At 45.0% G+C, this 17003-nt stretch overlaps 1 protein-coding gene across 3 annotated transcripts in view; it reads left to right on the forward strand.

Annotated features, from left to right (window-relative positions):
• Window positions 1–17003, forward strand: part of gpsm1b (G protein signaling modulator 1b) — a 66825-nt gene that overhangs the window by 28991 nt on the left and 20831 nt on the right. For all 3 annotated transcript variants that reach the window (XM_042337467.1, XM_042337466.1, XM_007900294.2), the window contains 4 exons: window positions 1576–1691; window positions 2546–2701; window positions 4011–4119; window positions 9851–9977. In XM_042337467.1, the coding sequence (XP_042193401.1) occupies window positions 1576–1691; window positions 2546–2701; window positions 4011–4119; window positions 9851–9977 (508 nt within the window). The remainder of the gene's footprint in view (window positions 1–1575; window positions 1692–2545; window positions 2702–4010; window positions 4120–9850; window positions 9978–17003) is intronic.

Genomic DNA, 17003 nt, shown 5'->3' on the forward strand with positions numbered 1-17003 from the left:
GTCCTGCTTGAAGAGCACTACATAAGTGCAAGTTGTTTGTTTTTTCGATCATTGCCACGTGATCTTTAACATCAGCCCCAACAGGCATTCGGGAGGTGGGTTTAACATCTCATTCGAAACAGAGACATCTCATCTGAATTCTATCAGACAGCTGCTGTGGTCATTGATCCTTGAATGTTTACTGTGGCCGTGAACTGTATTGAAATAACTCAGTGTTGTAGTAGTGCTATTCATTTCATTACTACCATAAAACCAAAGGCTGCTGTGAAGGGCTTTCATTATATGAAATGACAAGCAAACCATTTCAATTGCGTGGCATGTGGTTATATCCATCGCTGATTGATTCATTTCAGGTCTATAGACGACATTATTAGACACGGAGACCGGGTACAGAATCTAATGTGTACAGTGCTGCAGATTAAAGAGACGCAAAGCCCGAACCATATTGATTTTTCAGTAGGAAAATTCATTAAAACAAGTAGCGCCTGCAAGTGAAATCAGCCGGCACATAAATATTTATTGCTGTGGAGTTTCGGTGTAATTAATGGATAATGGGTTATTTGTGGGATTTGAATGCAACAGGCAACAATAAAGTTGGGGAACTTTTGTAAAGCGGGGGAGCTTTACCCGTGGGATTGGGGGGATGGGAGCTTAAAGGCCAAGTCCACTACAGGTGAGTTCTGATGTGGATCAGTGCAGGTGTGCCGAACAGATAAAATAATAGTACTAATAATCCTTGCAATTGATGTAGTGCCTTCCACGTCAGGTTGATGTCTCAAAGCCCTTCAAGGATTTACTGTAAAGTGTAATTTGTCTGCTTATAGATTCAAAGTCCACAAGGTAAAATACCGAGAGGAACTCTCCGGGCTTCTGCACGTGGTGTTAACTTAACGTGACGGTAGATTACCTGGCTGTTTTAGAATACTTTTCAAGGCCTGCAAAGGCAACCGCGCCTTCTCTCCTGTTACGAGCGCGATCATCAGTGTGGACATCAGGCTCCGAGATCCCTGTAGTTGCAGGCGGCTGCTCAATAGGGGGCGATGGTGTCAAATAGTTTATCCTGTAACGTTCCCAGATGCCACGCAAACACAGCAGCCAATTGGGACCAACAGGAATTGCCGAGACTGCTTCCAACCTAACACAGGACAAGAAAAAAAGGCTAATAATCCAGGAATAGTTTTACGTTTCCGGTATTTTTTGAGATGGTTGAGACGTTAAGCCGAGGCCCTGTCTGCCTGTTGGATGTTAAAGGTGCCCCCGACTCTGTTCAAAAAGTGAAAGGAGTTTTTCTCTCTCTCCCGGTGTCCTGGCCAACAATCCCCCAGATAAAATTGGTCGCTCACCTCCAGGCTGTTTGTGGGACATTGCTGGGCGCAAACTGGCTATTTGCAGTTGCTTAAAAAAGGCACAGTCACTACATTTAACTGCTGCAAAGCATTATGAGACATTTCTGTGTTATTGGCGCTCTTGTCGAATGCAAGATTGTCATAATTTTGATGTTGTCTAGCGCTGTGTAAGATGCAGTGAGTGTAACTGTGCAGTGGGTCTAACCATTGGGTTTATTTTTTTTTTCAGCGTCTTTCAATAGCCAAAGAATTTGGTGACCGAGCTGCTGAGAGAAGAGCCTACAGCAATCTGGGGAACGCACATATATTTCTGGGGAAGTTTGAAGTGGCTGCTGAATATTACAAGTAAGATTTCTTTGCCACGTGTGATGAGAACCTGATAAGTTCACCCAAATGCTGCAAGTGGCTGTGAAAGCACACGTTATAGAGAACCTTGGGTCCTCGGCGACTGGACTGGTCTTGCATGTTCTGGCTGCCAGCAAATGCTCCCTGCCAGCCCTGCCTTCCTGCCCTGCCTACCTGGCTCCCTGCCGACCTGCCAGTGATATCACATCTTCACACACCGTGTACACCGTGTGCTCTGAAATGACAGCCGATTGATTGACGGTCAAGCTGTGGCCTGGATTCATTAACTCAGCAATGGCGACTTGCATTCGTATAGTCCCTTCATTCTAGTATAACATTTGGCGGTGGTTAGGCTTTGGAGGGTTGGGTAAATAACCAAAAGCGCAGTCAAAAAAGGTCTTGAGATGGGCTTTAAAGGGAGGGGGGGAGGGAGGGATGGCGGGCAAGGCGGAAGGAGGAGGAGGAAGAGGGAAGGTTTTCGAAGGCACAGTCAAAAAGGAAGGTCTTGAGATGGGCCTTGAAGGAGGGAGGGAGTGAGGCTCAGAATCACACCCTTCTGTGTTGAAAAGGCCACTTCGACTCGGGTAAAGGTAGTGAGTGTCAGCGTCACTGCGCTGAGAGTCCTCCAGTAGTTTAGTTTAGTGCTCGAGCACTCTCACAGGCTCTCAGCTGGAGGCTGCGTGTGTTGATCGCCCACAAAACACGCCCAGTCACTACACTTTACAGTATATCCTGTGAAGCGCTTTGAAACGTCTCGACGACGTGATAAGGCGCTGTATCAAATGCAAGGATCATTATTATTGTTGATTCATCGTGTTCTCTATGGGTTGAAACTTGCCTGTTTGTTTCCACAGAAAAACTCTGCAGCTATCCCGACAGTTGAAGGACCAGGCGGTGGAAGCTCAGGCTTGTTACAGCCTCGGCAACACGTGTACACTGCTGCGGGACTACGAGAGAGCCATTGAGTACCACCTGAAGCATCTCTCAATTGCTCAGGAACTAGATGACAGGTGAAGACCAAGTTAACAGGGGTTTTACTTCAAGGATGTTAAATGTCCTCGCGTGTGTGTACGAACATTTCTGTTCCCATGTGTGCACTTTAATCCGCATTTGTGTCTGTAGTTCCCATGTGGGCATTTTTGCCTGCGCGTGTCTCGCTTGCTGTGTCTGTGGTTTCTGTGTGCGCACTTGTCCCTGTAGCTCATTTGTTTTCATTTGTCGGCTCATTTGATCTCCTGGCTTCCAGAATAGCCGCCCAACCACCTTCCCATTAAGCAGAGATTAAAGAATCCGTTGTCCCGGCCTGAGCAATGGCAGTTAATGCTCCTCATAAACACCTCCTGTTCCTGAACTCCTAGAATAAGACCAGCAGTGAGGCTGAGGTTTATTTTGTTGCCCGGTACTAGGGAATATCACAGCTCCTCTCCAGCCAACCAGACAAATACCCATTGTCCACTCTGATCACATCGCCCCCTAACCTTGCTCAGTGCGAGTAAGACACAAGCGTTCTGGGACGCTACCCAACGTGAGGGGCGCTGAACAGATGGAAGTTGTTGTGGTTGTTGTGAGTAAGTTGAAGGTCAGTAATGTGTTTGTTTGCCAGTCTTTGCTTGTCACTACCGTAAACCGTTTCGGTCGTTTCAGTTCCGGTCGGGGAAAGGCTACACTATCGCTGTTTGAACTGCTGCCTCTGTTCAGCCGTCTTCAAGTATTTACATAAAAGAAAACGATGAGATGGACTTAACAGTGAAGGTCATTGTCAAATTCAGCGTCCTTGAGGTGGATAGTGGTAAAGCTACTTAATTAAGAGGGCTGACTGATAATATATCACCCGTTAGTAATTTTTGTTATGGGATTATCGGTGACAGTAGTGAAGGTCTTTTGAAGGTGACAGTAGCATTGTTACTTCAAGGAGGCAGACGGTAACAAAGAGCTCAACCACTGATGTGGGTTCATTCTAGCAGCGTGTGGGTGTAAGTATGTGTGCGCCTGTCTATTGTGTATATGTGTATGTGTGTTTGTCATGTGTGTAGTGTGGATCAGAACAGGCTGTAAGGAGCATTCTACCCCCCATCGTTGAATAACAAGCCAACACTCACTGTCAAAATTCACACACAAATAAGGGGATGTCGGGCAAAGTATCAGAACCACCCCCAGTCTCTGGCAAAAACAGGACAAATCGCTTATTTATAATAATAACAAAATCATTCTTGCATTTGATACAGCGCCTTTCACATTGGGAAGGTACCTCTGAGAGGTGCTCAGAGAGTGGCACGAAATTGAACAATAACACCGTGTGTGTTTTTTTTTCTTTCACAGGGTTGGAGAAGGGAGAGCCTGCTGGAGTCTCGGAAACGCTTACGTCTCACTTGCCAATCATGAGCAAGGGCTTCACTTTGCTTCGAGGCATTTAGAAATCTCCAGAGAGGTAAGCAACCTTTACAACTAAATGGATGCAGCAGAAATACAATTGTAACTCAGCAAAGCCCTCGCCATCACATGTACTGACTGGGTACAGAGAGTCGCTGAGAACATGTATGCTGACCCCGGTGTAGAGTGAGTGTGGGAGACTGGCACAGAGCTCATGTTGTTGTAAGGGGAGCCAATGATTTGGTCTGCCTTCTTGGGATAAAAGTTACGTTCAGAGAGTCTTTTCTTTACTGCAAAAGGACGGGTCGGGCTGAAAAGTCCCTCTGTGGTGTGAGCGAGAGATGCGTTGGCGTTCACCGAGACCTCGCCTCGGCAACAGAATCTCTTTCATGCTCGTTTTGTGTCAGCGGAAAGCGAGGCGAAATCCCAAGGTCGCAGGAGAGGTTTTGAGAGGCGGGCTCTCCTCTCGGCCCATTACATCTCTTCCTTCCAGAATATCCACCTCACACCTTCCCGTTTCTGAATTGACTCCACTGTTCTGGCTTGCACCAGATGTTGAGTCCCCTTTCCCTCCCCACTTTCAAAACCTGTCTCTTTGACTGTGCTTTTAGTCATCTCCCCCCCCTCCCACCCAACATGCAAATGCTGTTGTTGTTGGGCACCCAGCTAGCTGAGTAAAGCACTTTGAGACTTCCTCCCAACGTGAAAGGCGCTATATATAAATGTAAATTATATCGTATTCGTTCTGCTTCAATGCGAATAAATACTTCCTGGTTTCTGTCCTAAACTTGCCCTTCACCATCCTACCTGCCTGACTTCCTGTCCCATTGCCTTGACATCCCAAGTGATGGATGAATTATTCTGGGTTCACTTTCTCCACCCCCCCTATTTGCACCTTCTATATCTCTACCAGACTCCCTCTGAACTGCCTTTTTTCGAGGCTGAAGGGCTGAACTTATCTGATCTCCCAGCTCACCGCTCCCACACAGGGAAGCAGGAAATGCAGTAAAACACAGTAAAAGATGCTTCAAGTTACTACAAGTGGTATCGTTAGCAGCCGGGGATGGTACATTGTGCTCCATTAATGATGAGAATCAATTATCCTAATCGTTATAATTAATACGCGGAGGGCGGATAAATCACAAAGGGACTCAGTCTCTCCAAGTCGTATCGTTGTTTCCAAAATGTCGAGGTTGAAATCATTCTGCTATTACGCATAATTAGGCGTAAGATCACCTCTGTAATTAGAAGTCATTTAGATGTGGAGCACAGGTCAATTATAATAAACTGTAGTAGTGCCTTTCCCAATGTAACTCAACAAAGTAAACTATTAAAGCTACTCAGCTCTTAGCAAGGAGGGACACAGGTGCCTGTGTAACCCAGACTGAAGGACTCACGTTCCACCCACCACTGAGAGCCGCACTTTAAAGCATCCCTGACCATTCTCTGCTGCATGTTTCACACGTGCTGCCTTTCCTATTTGCAGGATATCATCAGTCACTCTGAAATTCCACATCTGGATAAATTCAGCATCATATGTATTTAACGTACTTAGAGCTCAGTGTTTGTTGTTGCTTCTCCCCCCCCCCTCCACTCTGCCCACCAAACACAAGCCGAACGCTGTGTGACTGTGGGTAAAGTCACCACATAGTGTGCTGTTGGTTCAACAAGATCAGCAGGTCAATGACCTAATTAATCCCATCCTTCCGATATACCTGCCCTACCTTATTCCCATTAAAGTGTTCAGGTGTTGCCTGTACGCTACAATATGAATGCTAATCCATACATTTGATATAGCGCCTTTCACGTCAGGAGCACGTCTCAAAGGACTTCACAGAATACACTGTAAAGTGTAGTGACTGTGTTGTGGACAAACGCGGAAGCCAGTTTGTGTACAGCAGTGTCCCACAGACAGCCGTGAAGTGAGTGACCAATTTTATCCTTTACCCTCAGTGTGAAGAAATGCTTCCCGGCTCTGGGTTTGAAAGCTGCTTCTCCCTCACCACAAATACTGATGGATTCAAAATAAGGAGATAAACATTTAAGTGTTTTGTTCACCTACAAAACACCCAGCCACTACACTTTACAGTGTATCCTGTGAAGCGCTTTGAAGCATCCTCCCAATGTGAAAGGCGCTGTATCAAACGTTAAGGATTATTATTGTTATAACTGACACAATCTATAAAATATGACACCATGACAAAAACAGTCCTTTGCCTGATGTTCAGTGGAATCTTTGGTTGGAAAAAAATATGTTCTCAGCCCATCCATTGGAGCATAATAATAATACTAATCCTTGCACTTGATACAGCGCCTTATCACATCTTCGAGACATCTCAAAGTGCCTCACAGGATATACTGTAAAGTGAATTGATTGTATATTTTGTGGGCGATATCTGTCTTAAATAAGCTGTTAAAACCATTGGCTGGCCCTGTGCTGATCTGGTTAATGGGTGATTAATTCGACACGTCCACTTTAGGAGAGTACGTTGCAGTTTAAGATGAAAACTGTTTACACAGCGTGTTTATACAAAAAGAGCTTGAAATGGGAATTTAGTGCCATAGAAACTAATGGGGGAAAAATATCTCTAAAACTTGCAATTTTGTGTCGTTAACGTTAAGAACTTGCTCTTAAGTAGATATTCTCTATTGGTCTCTCACTTGTTGACGTTGTAGTCCGAGAGTTACACAGCGTGATAAAGTACAGAGATGGGCCGTTCATCTTAACCAGTCCGTGCTGGGTGTTTATACACTACACGTGCTCCCCAACACTCCTGTTCCTCTCGCTTATACTCCCTTCTCCCTCATATAGGCATCAAGTTGTCTCTTGAATAAATCGAGGCAATTTATTTAAATCAGCAGTGAGTTCCACATTCTCACCACCCACTATGTGAAGAAGTTTCTGCTAAACTCCCTATTAGGTCAGCTACCAGCTATCTTCTGCAGTTCTTTTTTTCCCCCCTCTGTGCCGTTCACTCTCCTTTTATGCGTCCTGTCCTGGTCTGGGGGAAAGAGGTTCTGAACGCTAATAGCTAGCCCCTCAGTGTATCTTGTACTGTTTGTCAGCAGACTGTCAGATGACCAATGTTTAGTGAAGGGGTGTCCAAGTTATTGTCACATCCATCCTTCGGAGGAGACGTTAAACCGAGGTCTCAATGACGTGATAATATAATGATAATAATAATAATTCTTGCATTGGATATAGCGCTTTTCACATCTTCTCAACGTCTCAGAGCGCTTCACAGAATACGCTGCAAAGTGAATTGACTGTATATTTGTGGGCGAAACGCGGCAGCCAATTGCGCACTGCAGCGTCCCCACATACAGTCGTGGATTGAAAATGACCAATTTACTATTGTTTTGTTTTGGAGGGATTATTATTAGGCGTGTGGATGGAGTAAGGAAACTTGCCCAAGATTTCGCCCTGATAAGGCGCTATATCAGATGCAAGGTCCTGGACATCTGTCTGTTCAGCTGCACGTTAAAGATCCCATAGCGCTATTCGAAAAGAGAAGGGAGTTTCCCTCACTGTCCTGAACAACAAAGAGAGCAAGGATTAGTATTATTATTATTATTCTTAGGTGAAAAGGTTCCCACGTGGACACCTTTTAGACCGTATTCCACCCACAACCCAAGAAAGGATTGCAATTGCTCTCCCACCCTCCCACCCACCCCCCCCCCCTTCATCTCGTTGCTGTGGGAAGTTGCTGGTCCCGATCAGTTTGCTTACCTAACTGTCACTGCACTTCAAAGTAACTCGCTTTCAGAAGTATTTTTTGATGTGACGAGCAGCCAAATCAAATATTATTAAAAGCAAATGCTCTGTTCACGTTTCCGTCAGTCAGTCTGCTTCAGAATACGGTCGCTCACCTCAGCCTTGGTGATTTTAAAAAAATGTAATAATCCATGCATTCGATGCGACGGCGTATCCTGCCTCAAAGTGCTTCGCGGGATTTACTGCAAAGCGCAGTGACTGAATTTTATAGGGGAACACAGCAGCCAGTTTGTACACAGCAATGTCCCACAAAAAGCCTCGAAGAAAATGACTTCTTTTATCCCGGGAGATTGTTGGTCAGGACACTGAGACAAACTGCCTTTTTCTTTTTGTTCTTCAACGTCCGCTTGCACAGACAGACAGGCACTTCTGTCAGGAGATCCTCATCTCACTTTCAAATCACTTCATGCCCCGTCACCTCCCTATAATAATAATAATAATAATCCTTGCATTTGATATAGCGCTTTTCACGTCGGGAGGATGTCCCAAAGCGCTTCACAGAACACACTGTAAAGTGAATTGACTGTATATTTGTGGGAGAACGCGGCAGCCAATTGCGCACAGCAATGTTCCACAAACAGTCGTAGATTGAAAATGACCAATTTATTATTGTTTTGTTAGTTTTTTGGAGGGATTATTATTAGGCTCTACCCTACCTCTCTGGTCTGCTAACCCACTGTCTACCGTCTTCATTCAACTGGCTTGGACCTTTTCTGCATGTCCCTGGTCCTTTCCGCGCCACGATTGGCAGCCCGTGATTTCAGTTACTATGTCCCAAATTTCTGGAACCCCATGAATTCAATCCCCTTGGTCTTTACCCCCTCTTTGCTTGTCTTCAAATCACACCTGATGTCAAAAACTTTCCTCTCTGACCTTGCTTCGGACACCTCCCCTCTCTTTCCAGCTCAGCATTAAACCACATCACTGTTAAGTGCTCCGAGACGCTACGGGCACAAAGGGCACGATATAAGCCGAGTTGACACTGTCGTCATTTTCATTGTTGTTGATCTTGTGACTCTTCCAATAAACAGTGCCTCAGGGACCTTATCTGCCCGACTGACATCCTTCTGTGCTGATGCCCAGTGTTAGTTCATAAGGCGTTGTTTGATTCTTATCACCTGATGCTAACCGGCAGCTTCAGGATTGAGGGTTATGTGGATACTGGCAGATAATCAAACCCTGGGTGGAACAGGATAAGAAACTGGAAGAGTGTTGCTGTGCGAGGGAAGGCAACCTGCGGAGGAGGAATAGGGTAGGATGTGCGGATAGATTGCTAACCTGCGGATTTACTTGCTTTACGTTGGGGTGGGAGGGAAAAACCAGGGGCTGCCTTTACCCCCCCCCTCCCCTCCGCACTCTAGCGCCGTGGAAAACTGCACGGCCACATGCGCTCGGCGGTGTAAGAGTTAAATCTAGAATTAGTAACGAAAGATATGCAACATTCGGAGAGGTGCTACTTCACAGCAGCACATTCCCCGGTGCCAGTAATAACAGAACATCTATTTTAAAAGCCCAGCCGATCAAAGGATTTGGAGGCGCTTTTCGAACCGTTGCTCTTGTCACACGCGGTGTAATCTCAAGGACTTGGAACCTGGCTCGGAGGCGACATGCCTCTCTCATTAGCAGGAGCACTTTTTTTGCCCCAGTTTTAGGAAGGAGCAAAGCCCCATCTGGTACGCAGAAATCAGGATGGACGGCGCATTAAACACTAATAAACAGGAGGTGGTCTGGAATGCTGCGACAACTCAATTAAACCTCACTCTCTCTCTCGCTCTCGCTCTCGCTCTCTCTCTGTGTGTGCGCAGCGAGGTTTTTTGAACTTGATCTCGTCGACGTGAGGCGCTCGTCGAGAGAAGCCCAGAAGCTGACGGTGAAGCAGGGATTCCGTTCTCCGCCGCTTCTCCTTTACCTTTACTCCCCCTTCGTTGGGTTTCAGTGCAGTTCAGACGCTTCTTCAAGCCAAGTCTTCGCTGGGCAAATTTTCCAGTCCTTGTGGTTTCTTTTCTGCTTGCAGATCGGCGATCGAAACGGCGAACTCACAGCGTACTTGAATGTGACTCAGCTCCAGTCTGCGCTGGGGATGAGCTCATCTCCAGAGGAGAGACAGTCCTTTCTCCACCACACACACTACGAAGCACAAGGTAGGTCTTTTAGAATAATTCGGTCACTCAAGCCACGACTGTTTGCTGCCGCGTTTCACCCGCAAGATACACAGTCCATCCCGCTTCGCAGTGTGTCCCGTGCAGCGCTTTGAGACGTCTCGAAGAAGTGATAAGGCGCTGTATCAACTGCAAGGATTATTATTACTGTTGTTATTATAAAAGCAAAACAGCTTGTGGAGCGGTTGACTTAAAAAATGGTGATTGTACCAGATTGTCTGAAACCTCAATCACTTCGAGTCTTTGCTGTGAACCCCCCCCCCCACCCCATTTTGGAGGACTGAGCTGTATCCTGTTGACACAAGCTGTTGATTTTGTAGGTGCGACCTGTAGCTGATGTGTTCCTTTGGATTTCAGAGCCAGGCGGTGCTGTAAAATACTGTTAAGAGAGAAACAAAATGTTTTCACTGTGAAAGTTTTTTTTAAAAAACTGCGTTCAACCTAAGCAATGTAAAAATACATCAAGTGCACAAATGGTGGAGGGAGGGAAAGAGATATTTTCAAGCTAAGCAGCTAGAATCGATTTATATTTATACAAGCTCTTTCGCATCAGGAGGATGTCTCAAAGGACTCCCCACAGCTGATTGGGAGCCTGAACAGGGGGAGCTGGGAAGGGGAAAGGTGGTTGAAAGTGCAGTTGGAAAGGTAGGGAGGGACTGAGGGATGGGGACTCAAGAAAAGAATTCAAGAGCTGGTCAATCCTCTACAGTGTATCCTGCGAAACGACGACATGATAAGGCGTTATATCATATGCTAGGATTGTTGTTATGTGTTTTGAGATGCTATCCCCAGCGCTCTGAGACTATTCACAGAGTTCGACGCCTCAGTCTTGCGTGGAAAGCACTAAACGATTGCAGGTGGTTGTTGTTGTTGTTGTTGTTGATCAGGTGGGCGACATGAAGCCGGTTACTGTTTGCTGAGTGGAGCGAGTGGCCAGGGCAGGAGAGGGAGGATATTTGAAAGCGAAACAATCATTATCGTCACCTTGAATTCATTTTATTTTTAATTGAATTTCTGGAGCCTAAATCTGGCAATTGTTTGTTGGTGAATAACATCATAACGCTCCCAGTGCCCTGATTAAGGATGTTTCGGATGCCCATTCCCAAAGATAGCCCACGTTATCACCAACTGTGTGTCACAAACCAAGGCCCCCTCTGTCTGTCTGTCTGTCTGTCTGTCCAAGTGTAGGTTAAAGATTGATTGTATATCTGTTTCGCCTACAAATATACAGTCAATTCACTTTGCAGTATATTTTGTGAAGCACTTTGAGACGTCTCGAACACGTGAAAAGGCGCTATATCAAATGCAAGGATTATTAGTTATTATCATTATTATCGTTAACTACGTGTGTTCAAAGTCCGAACGTGGAGATTGAACTCACGGTCTTTTCACCCGGAGGAGAAAGTGCAACCGACTGAGCCAGGCTGACGCTCGCTGAATGCGTCCTTTGTGCTATGATTTCTAAGATTTTCTAAGTCATTTGTGAAAATCATCGCTGTTTCGACTCCCCACCAAAAACCAAATATCACGTGATGCACAGGCATGCATATCCCATGACAACAGCCTTTCAAACCGTTCTTCCTAAGGCGAGAGTCGATCCCGTTCCAATTATAGTACAATCGTTGGCTCTTTTTTGACGTTGCTCTGATGGTGCCCTTACTGGCCAGAGTCTGTACACTGAGCTCAACCCTCTTTACAGGGCTTATTCTCCGCAGAATGAGGCCATTGTGCTTGTTACCACCAGTAAGAAAAAAAAATCGCCCTTTAACCAGAATCCCAACGAAACAAACATGACTGGAGTCAGGAGTTTGTTTACAGCTGTGGAAATCGACCACAGAAGGCGGCTATTCGACTCAGAGTTCGTACCTGAGCTGACTTTCCGGTCAGGACACCGAGAGAAACACCCTTCTCTTTTCAAATCTTTAGCATCCACCTGAACAACACTTATTTTTCCTTTCCTTCAGCCGACTACACAGTACCAGCCTCGGTGGTCTGTCTCCTGATTCTCACAGTACATAACCAATCCATCTCGACTGAGCTTTGGTTAGCACAGAGTCTATATTCTCAGAGCTTGCTCATGCGGAGAGCTTTGCCATTTGTGGTTTTATCCTGTGCTTATGAGTAACACGGAGCGTAAAGAGCACATACTAAACTGATGGCTCTTTCAGGGAACTGGCACAGGCACGAGGGACAAAATAGCAGCTCTCTGTGATATTAAAAATACACGTGTGGAAGAGTTCTCAGTAGTTTGGGTTGGAGACTTTTAAACATGGCCTTGGGATTTCCGCAAGTAACGACCCAACAGAGCAAAAACAACTGTAAGATTCCATGATACTATAAGAAGTCTCTGATGTGCTGTAATGACACCAGGTTTTGGCAGCAGAGATTGTAACCCAGACACCTTCAGTTCCGCACAACATTTCAGGCCGTTGACCTTTCACAAGCCATCGATATTTTTACAGTGCCATCGTCACCTAGCTTTGGTCATGTATTGATGACCGACCGATTACTGGGAATGTTCAGCACCTGCATTCTCGTGCGAACCCGATCATTTCAGACGTCTATAATTTTATTTTGTTTAAGAACGGCGACCTCATGCTCATCCACGTTCTGCGCAGATATTAGCTAGCTGCAGAACTGTTTTATTACATCAATAGTACTATAATAATGTACATTCTCAAACGAGCCCACAATGGATCCATTATCAGGGAGAGAGACGCTATACTTTCTACACAATGTGTCCAAACTCAGTGTTTTCCACACCGATAACTCAATTCAGCAATTTTTCTTCCACAAATAACTTAATCTACTGCAGTGATACCAAATTCTCCTGAGTTATCTCTTCTGGAAAGAGCTGTGAAAGCAGATATACCATCACGATATCACGGTGAGCAGCACAGTGCGGCAAGGCTGGTTCTGAACAGGTTCTATTCCTTGAGCTCTGTTTTAAGGACTTCTCCTAGGGGGGGAAGGGAAATTACATATATATCGTGCCTTTCACGTCAGAAGGAGTCCCAAAGTGCTGGACAGTTAAGGGTTTGCCCCCGAGCTGGGGGTCGGAATCAAGAGGGGTTGAGAGTAGTTAAGGGTAGGAAGAGTAGGGAACAAGCCTTTTGCTACCTAGTTACTGATCACACCATCCCCATTAAACTTAAAGTGTGAGATAACTAGAATGCCACACATCTGCAAGGGGCTCCGATGTAGAACTGGAATTAGGATGGCTGGACACTGCACCCTCCCCACCCCCAAAAAGAAATCCAGTTGCGTCCATGGATGTGACTTTACCAGGACTGTCGAAAGTAGGGAACGAGATTTAAAGTTGCAAAGAAATTGAAATGAAGATAGAACAACTTGCATTTATATGTAGACGTCTCAAAGACACGATAAGGAGCTATGCAAGGAGCATTATGATTATATAGTACCCTTCACGCACTTTACAGCACCACACTTTACAGTATATTCTGTGAAGTGTTTGAGACAGTTAATTGACTTTACAGTATATTCTGTGAAGCGCTTTGCGACGTCTCGAAGACATGATAGGGCCCTATATCAAATGCCAGGATTATTATTTTTATTTTCATTATTCTCCTGACATGAAAGGCACGACATCAAATGTAAGGTTTAAGGATTGTCATAGCCCAGGTTGTCCTGATCCTCTGGCTGAGTTACTGAAAAAGTAGCAGATTACCAAAGAGAAAGAGAATTAAACGATTTGAGGAGCAAAACACAACTTGTTTGTCGCTGCATCTCCTCAGGAATTACTACTGTCGCCTGCAACCTTGACAGATTCAAAACAACGCTGTAAAAATAGAATATTTAAAAAAAACAACAATGAGGGTTTTACATTCACAACGATATGATAATTGACCGTTCCGGGAGTTTGACTTTCACTGGCTGCAACGCTGTCTGCCAGAGTTTATCTCCTGAATAAACAAGCAATTTGCAGATTAGCAACAGCAATGGGGGCAATTGTGGTTACGCCTTGCAAATTTATTCAGTGAGCTTGCTGATAATTCTGCACTGCTTATTAACTCGAGGCTTCTTTCAACCTCCAGGCGCAGATTAAGCCAGATGTCCGAAGGGGCTTCATCTGTCTATATCGCAAAGTTTGATGAGAAACCAAATTCCTGTGCCTTCTTGTCCTGGATTTACTTTAATCCCCATTTAGCATCTGATATAAACCTCTATTACAGTCCCTTCTAAGCGATCTCTTCTCATGGATAGACAAGAAATTTCTTCTTTATCCGAGATAAAGATATGGTGATAAATTGTGTCGATCCGAGCCACAAAGTTGTCAGTGATTGAAGTGCCTTTGAGCTGAGCTGCCACTCGTGTTGGCAGGTAGGTCACTGAGCTGTGTGAGGACAGAGAGACTTTTGTCAGTGACTGTTACTCTCTGCCCAGTTTGATATTATCCCATTTACTACATACTTCCCTCTCTCTCTTCCTCCACACACACACACACACACACCAATGCATTTGAAAATTTGATACCTGGGTTCATTATATGAATGATGGGTCAGACTCTTGTCAAGCTCTCCAGGTCGCTACCCTGGATGAGGGCGCTATATAAACCCAAGTTGTTGTTGGTCTAATGTAAAGAGCTCGATCTGCATATTAAGTACTCCGATAAACATAAAAATTGGAGCGTTCTTGGAACAAACAAACCTCTTAACCACACAGCGCCTAACCCTGCCAAAGCTGACATACGTTTTGCAGCTTGCTGTTTCTGCAGAAGATTCTGCCTGATCCTCAGAATTGCCTTGTCGCCTGGTTATGAAGTTCAGTACAGATAATCAACAAAGCACTGCACGTAGGAAGCAAAGATAGGAGGCACAGGTACTCGCTCCGGAGGAGGGGATTAAATTGGCCCAGGGAAAAATTGGAAGAGATATAGTGGTGTTAGTTAATCATGATTCATGACCGAACAGCGTGAGTCAGTAGTAAATAAGGTTAAAACAGGATGCTGGCCCACATCGCCAAGCCATTTGTATTCAGATACTTACAAGCCGTGCACAAGTTGTATAACCCTTTTGTCAGGTCGTGCCTGCAGTGCTGTGCACAGTTCTGGTCATCGTGGCACGAAGGGGTCCCTGGCACTCGAGCCAGCACGGAAGAGGACGATGAGGTTGATTCCCAGTGTGTCTACATGGGATGAGCTGTGAGGGACAACCAACATAAACTACGGCTTTTTATCTTTGAGAATAAATTTCGTCTTTATCCATGAAAAGAGTTAGCTTAAAGGGGACGTCGTAGAAGTATATAAGATGCGAAATGGGATGAAGGATAATTTACAGTATATTCTGTGAAGCACATTGAGACGTCTCGAAGACGTGATGAGGCCCTATTTATCAAATGCAAGAATTATTATTATTATTATTAAAGTAAATCCAGGACAAGAAGGCACTTGATCCAAAGAGTAATGGAACAGCTGATTCGATGAGGAACGTTAGGGTGTGGATAGATTTGTAGGAGAGCAGATGGATTTATAGCAAAGAGTTCAGACTAGAGCAGCTGCTGGTTTCTGGAGCACCTGAATAGGTTGGTTGCAAATTACAGAACAAACATAGTTCGTGTGTGACTTAATATAAAGCCAATGGGATGAATTTTTTGCCAGCATGAACACCATAACTGGTGGTTTAATGAAATGAGTGCAAAACACAGCGGAAGTTTGGGGGAAATTGGGGGAAAAGACCAGGAGGTGAATGAGCAGAGCAAAGCGCTACATCACATTTCCTGCAGAAAATAGGACCGGCTACAAGACTGACGCACGGAATATTGTTCTGTGGATTTCAGAAGCCGTCACTGGGTTTAACAATAATTCTTTGTTTGTTGAGGATTTATGTTGGAGTCCTGCATAAAGCAGCCTTTGATTGCTGTACTTTAAATGAACTGTTGTTGAGTTTTTCATTGTTTCGCATTTTGGGTGCATTTGTGGAACTTGAAAGAGGGTGATGGGTTGTTGTGAAGAATCATTCAGTTGTGGCGATTCAGTGAATAATGGATTACCTGAACAAACTTACAATCATTATCCTGCCAAAAATTGCAAAGTGAATTTATCGTACCCATTATAGTCAGTTTACCAACCAGCTCAGATTACGTTCCTCTTAACCATATGTCACCAATAACTCACCCTTACCCTTTCTGATCCTGTTTGGTTGTTACTTAACATCCACGCCCACTACAATAAATAATACCTTGGCTCTATCCACCAGATAAGAAGTGAAAAGGAGGATCAAAGGATGATTCAGAAGTAGAACTTGCATTCTTACAATACCTTAGAATATCTCTTCACCGCTAACTGGTGTTAAGCGAGGTCCTCCAAGGTGTGTGTGCGATTATTATCAGAAACACTATTATTATGGCTAGCTGGAAGGAGAGAGGAATCAGACATTCAGGCCATACACTAATTGGGGTAGGCCAGGGAACGTTATCTTTTGGTCAGCCGGGTGTCTGATGCATGTGGGAAACCCGTGCTGAAGAGAATCCCAAACTAAAATGACTTCCTACACACGGAAAATTCTCTGTGTCAGGAGTAACATGCTCATTCCCTACCTTGCTTACCTACTTCCGGAGGTTATTCGGCACAGGTTGGAGACCCCTCTCCACCCCCTTACCTGTCTTGTTAAAAACGCTCCGAGGTGTTATCCTACGTGAAGGGTGCTGTTGTTGTTGTGGTTGTTGCAAATTTGCAAACTGGACACCTCGCAGCACCCTTCAGAGCGCCTGCAGCGGGTTGTACGGTTGTGAGGTCTGTAAAGCATTCAATGCAAAGCTGACTTTAGGGAGTTAATGCAGTTTACTTGTGGACGCTTGTCCAGGAAAAGGGCTGATCTCAAAGCAGGGCATTGTATCCTGGACAGACTGGACTGTATATATTAAAAAAAAAGTACCACTGGAAAGCAAACATCACAGGCCTGGTTTGGCTGCATCAAAGGCAGGAATCTGTGCTGGCCATTGTAAGCAATCTACGTCTTCACGGTTGCTTTGTACACATTTCCAAAAAGC

Source organism: Callorhinchus milii, unplaced genomic scaffold (assembly GCF_018977255.1).
Source record: "Callorhinchus milii isolate IMCB2004 unplaced genomic scaffold, IMCB_Cmil_1.0 Scaffold8, whole genome shotgun sequence".
In the NCBI taxonomy this organism is placed as follows: domain Eukaryota; kingdom Metazoa; phylum Chordata; class Chondrichthyes; order Chimaeriformes; family Callorhinchidae; genus Callorhinchus; species Callorhinchus milii.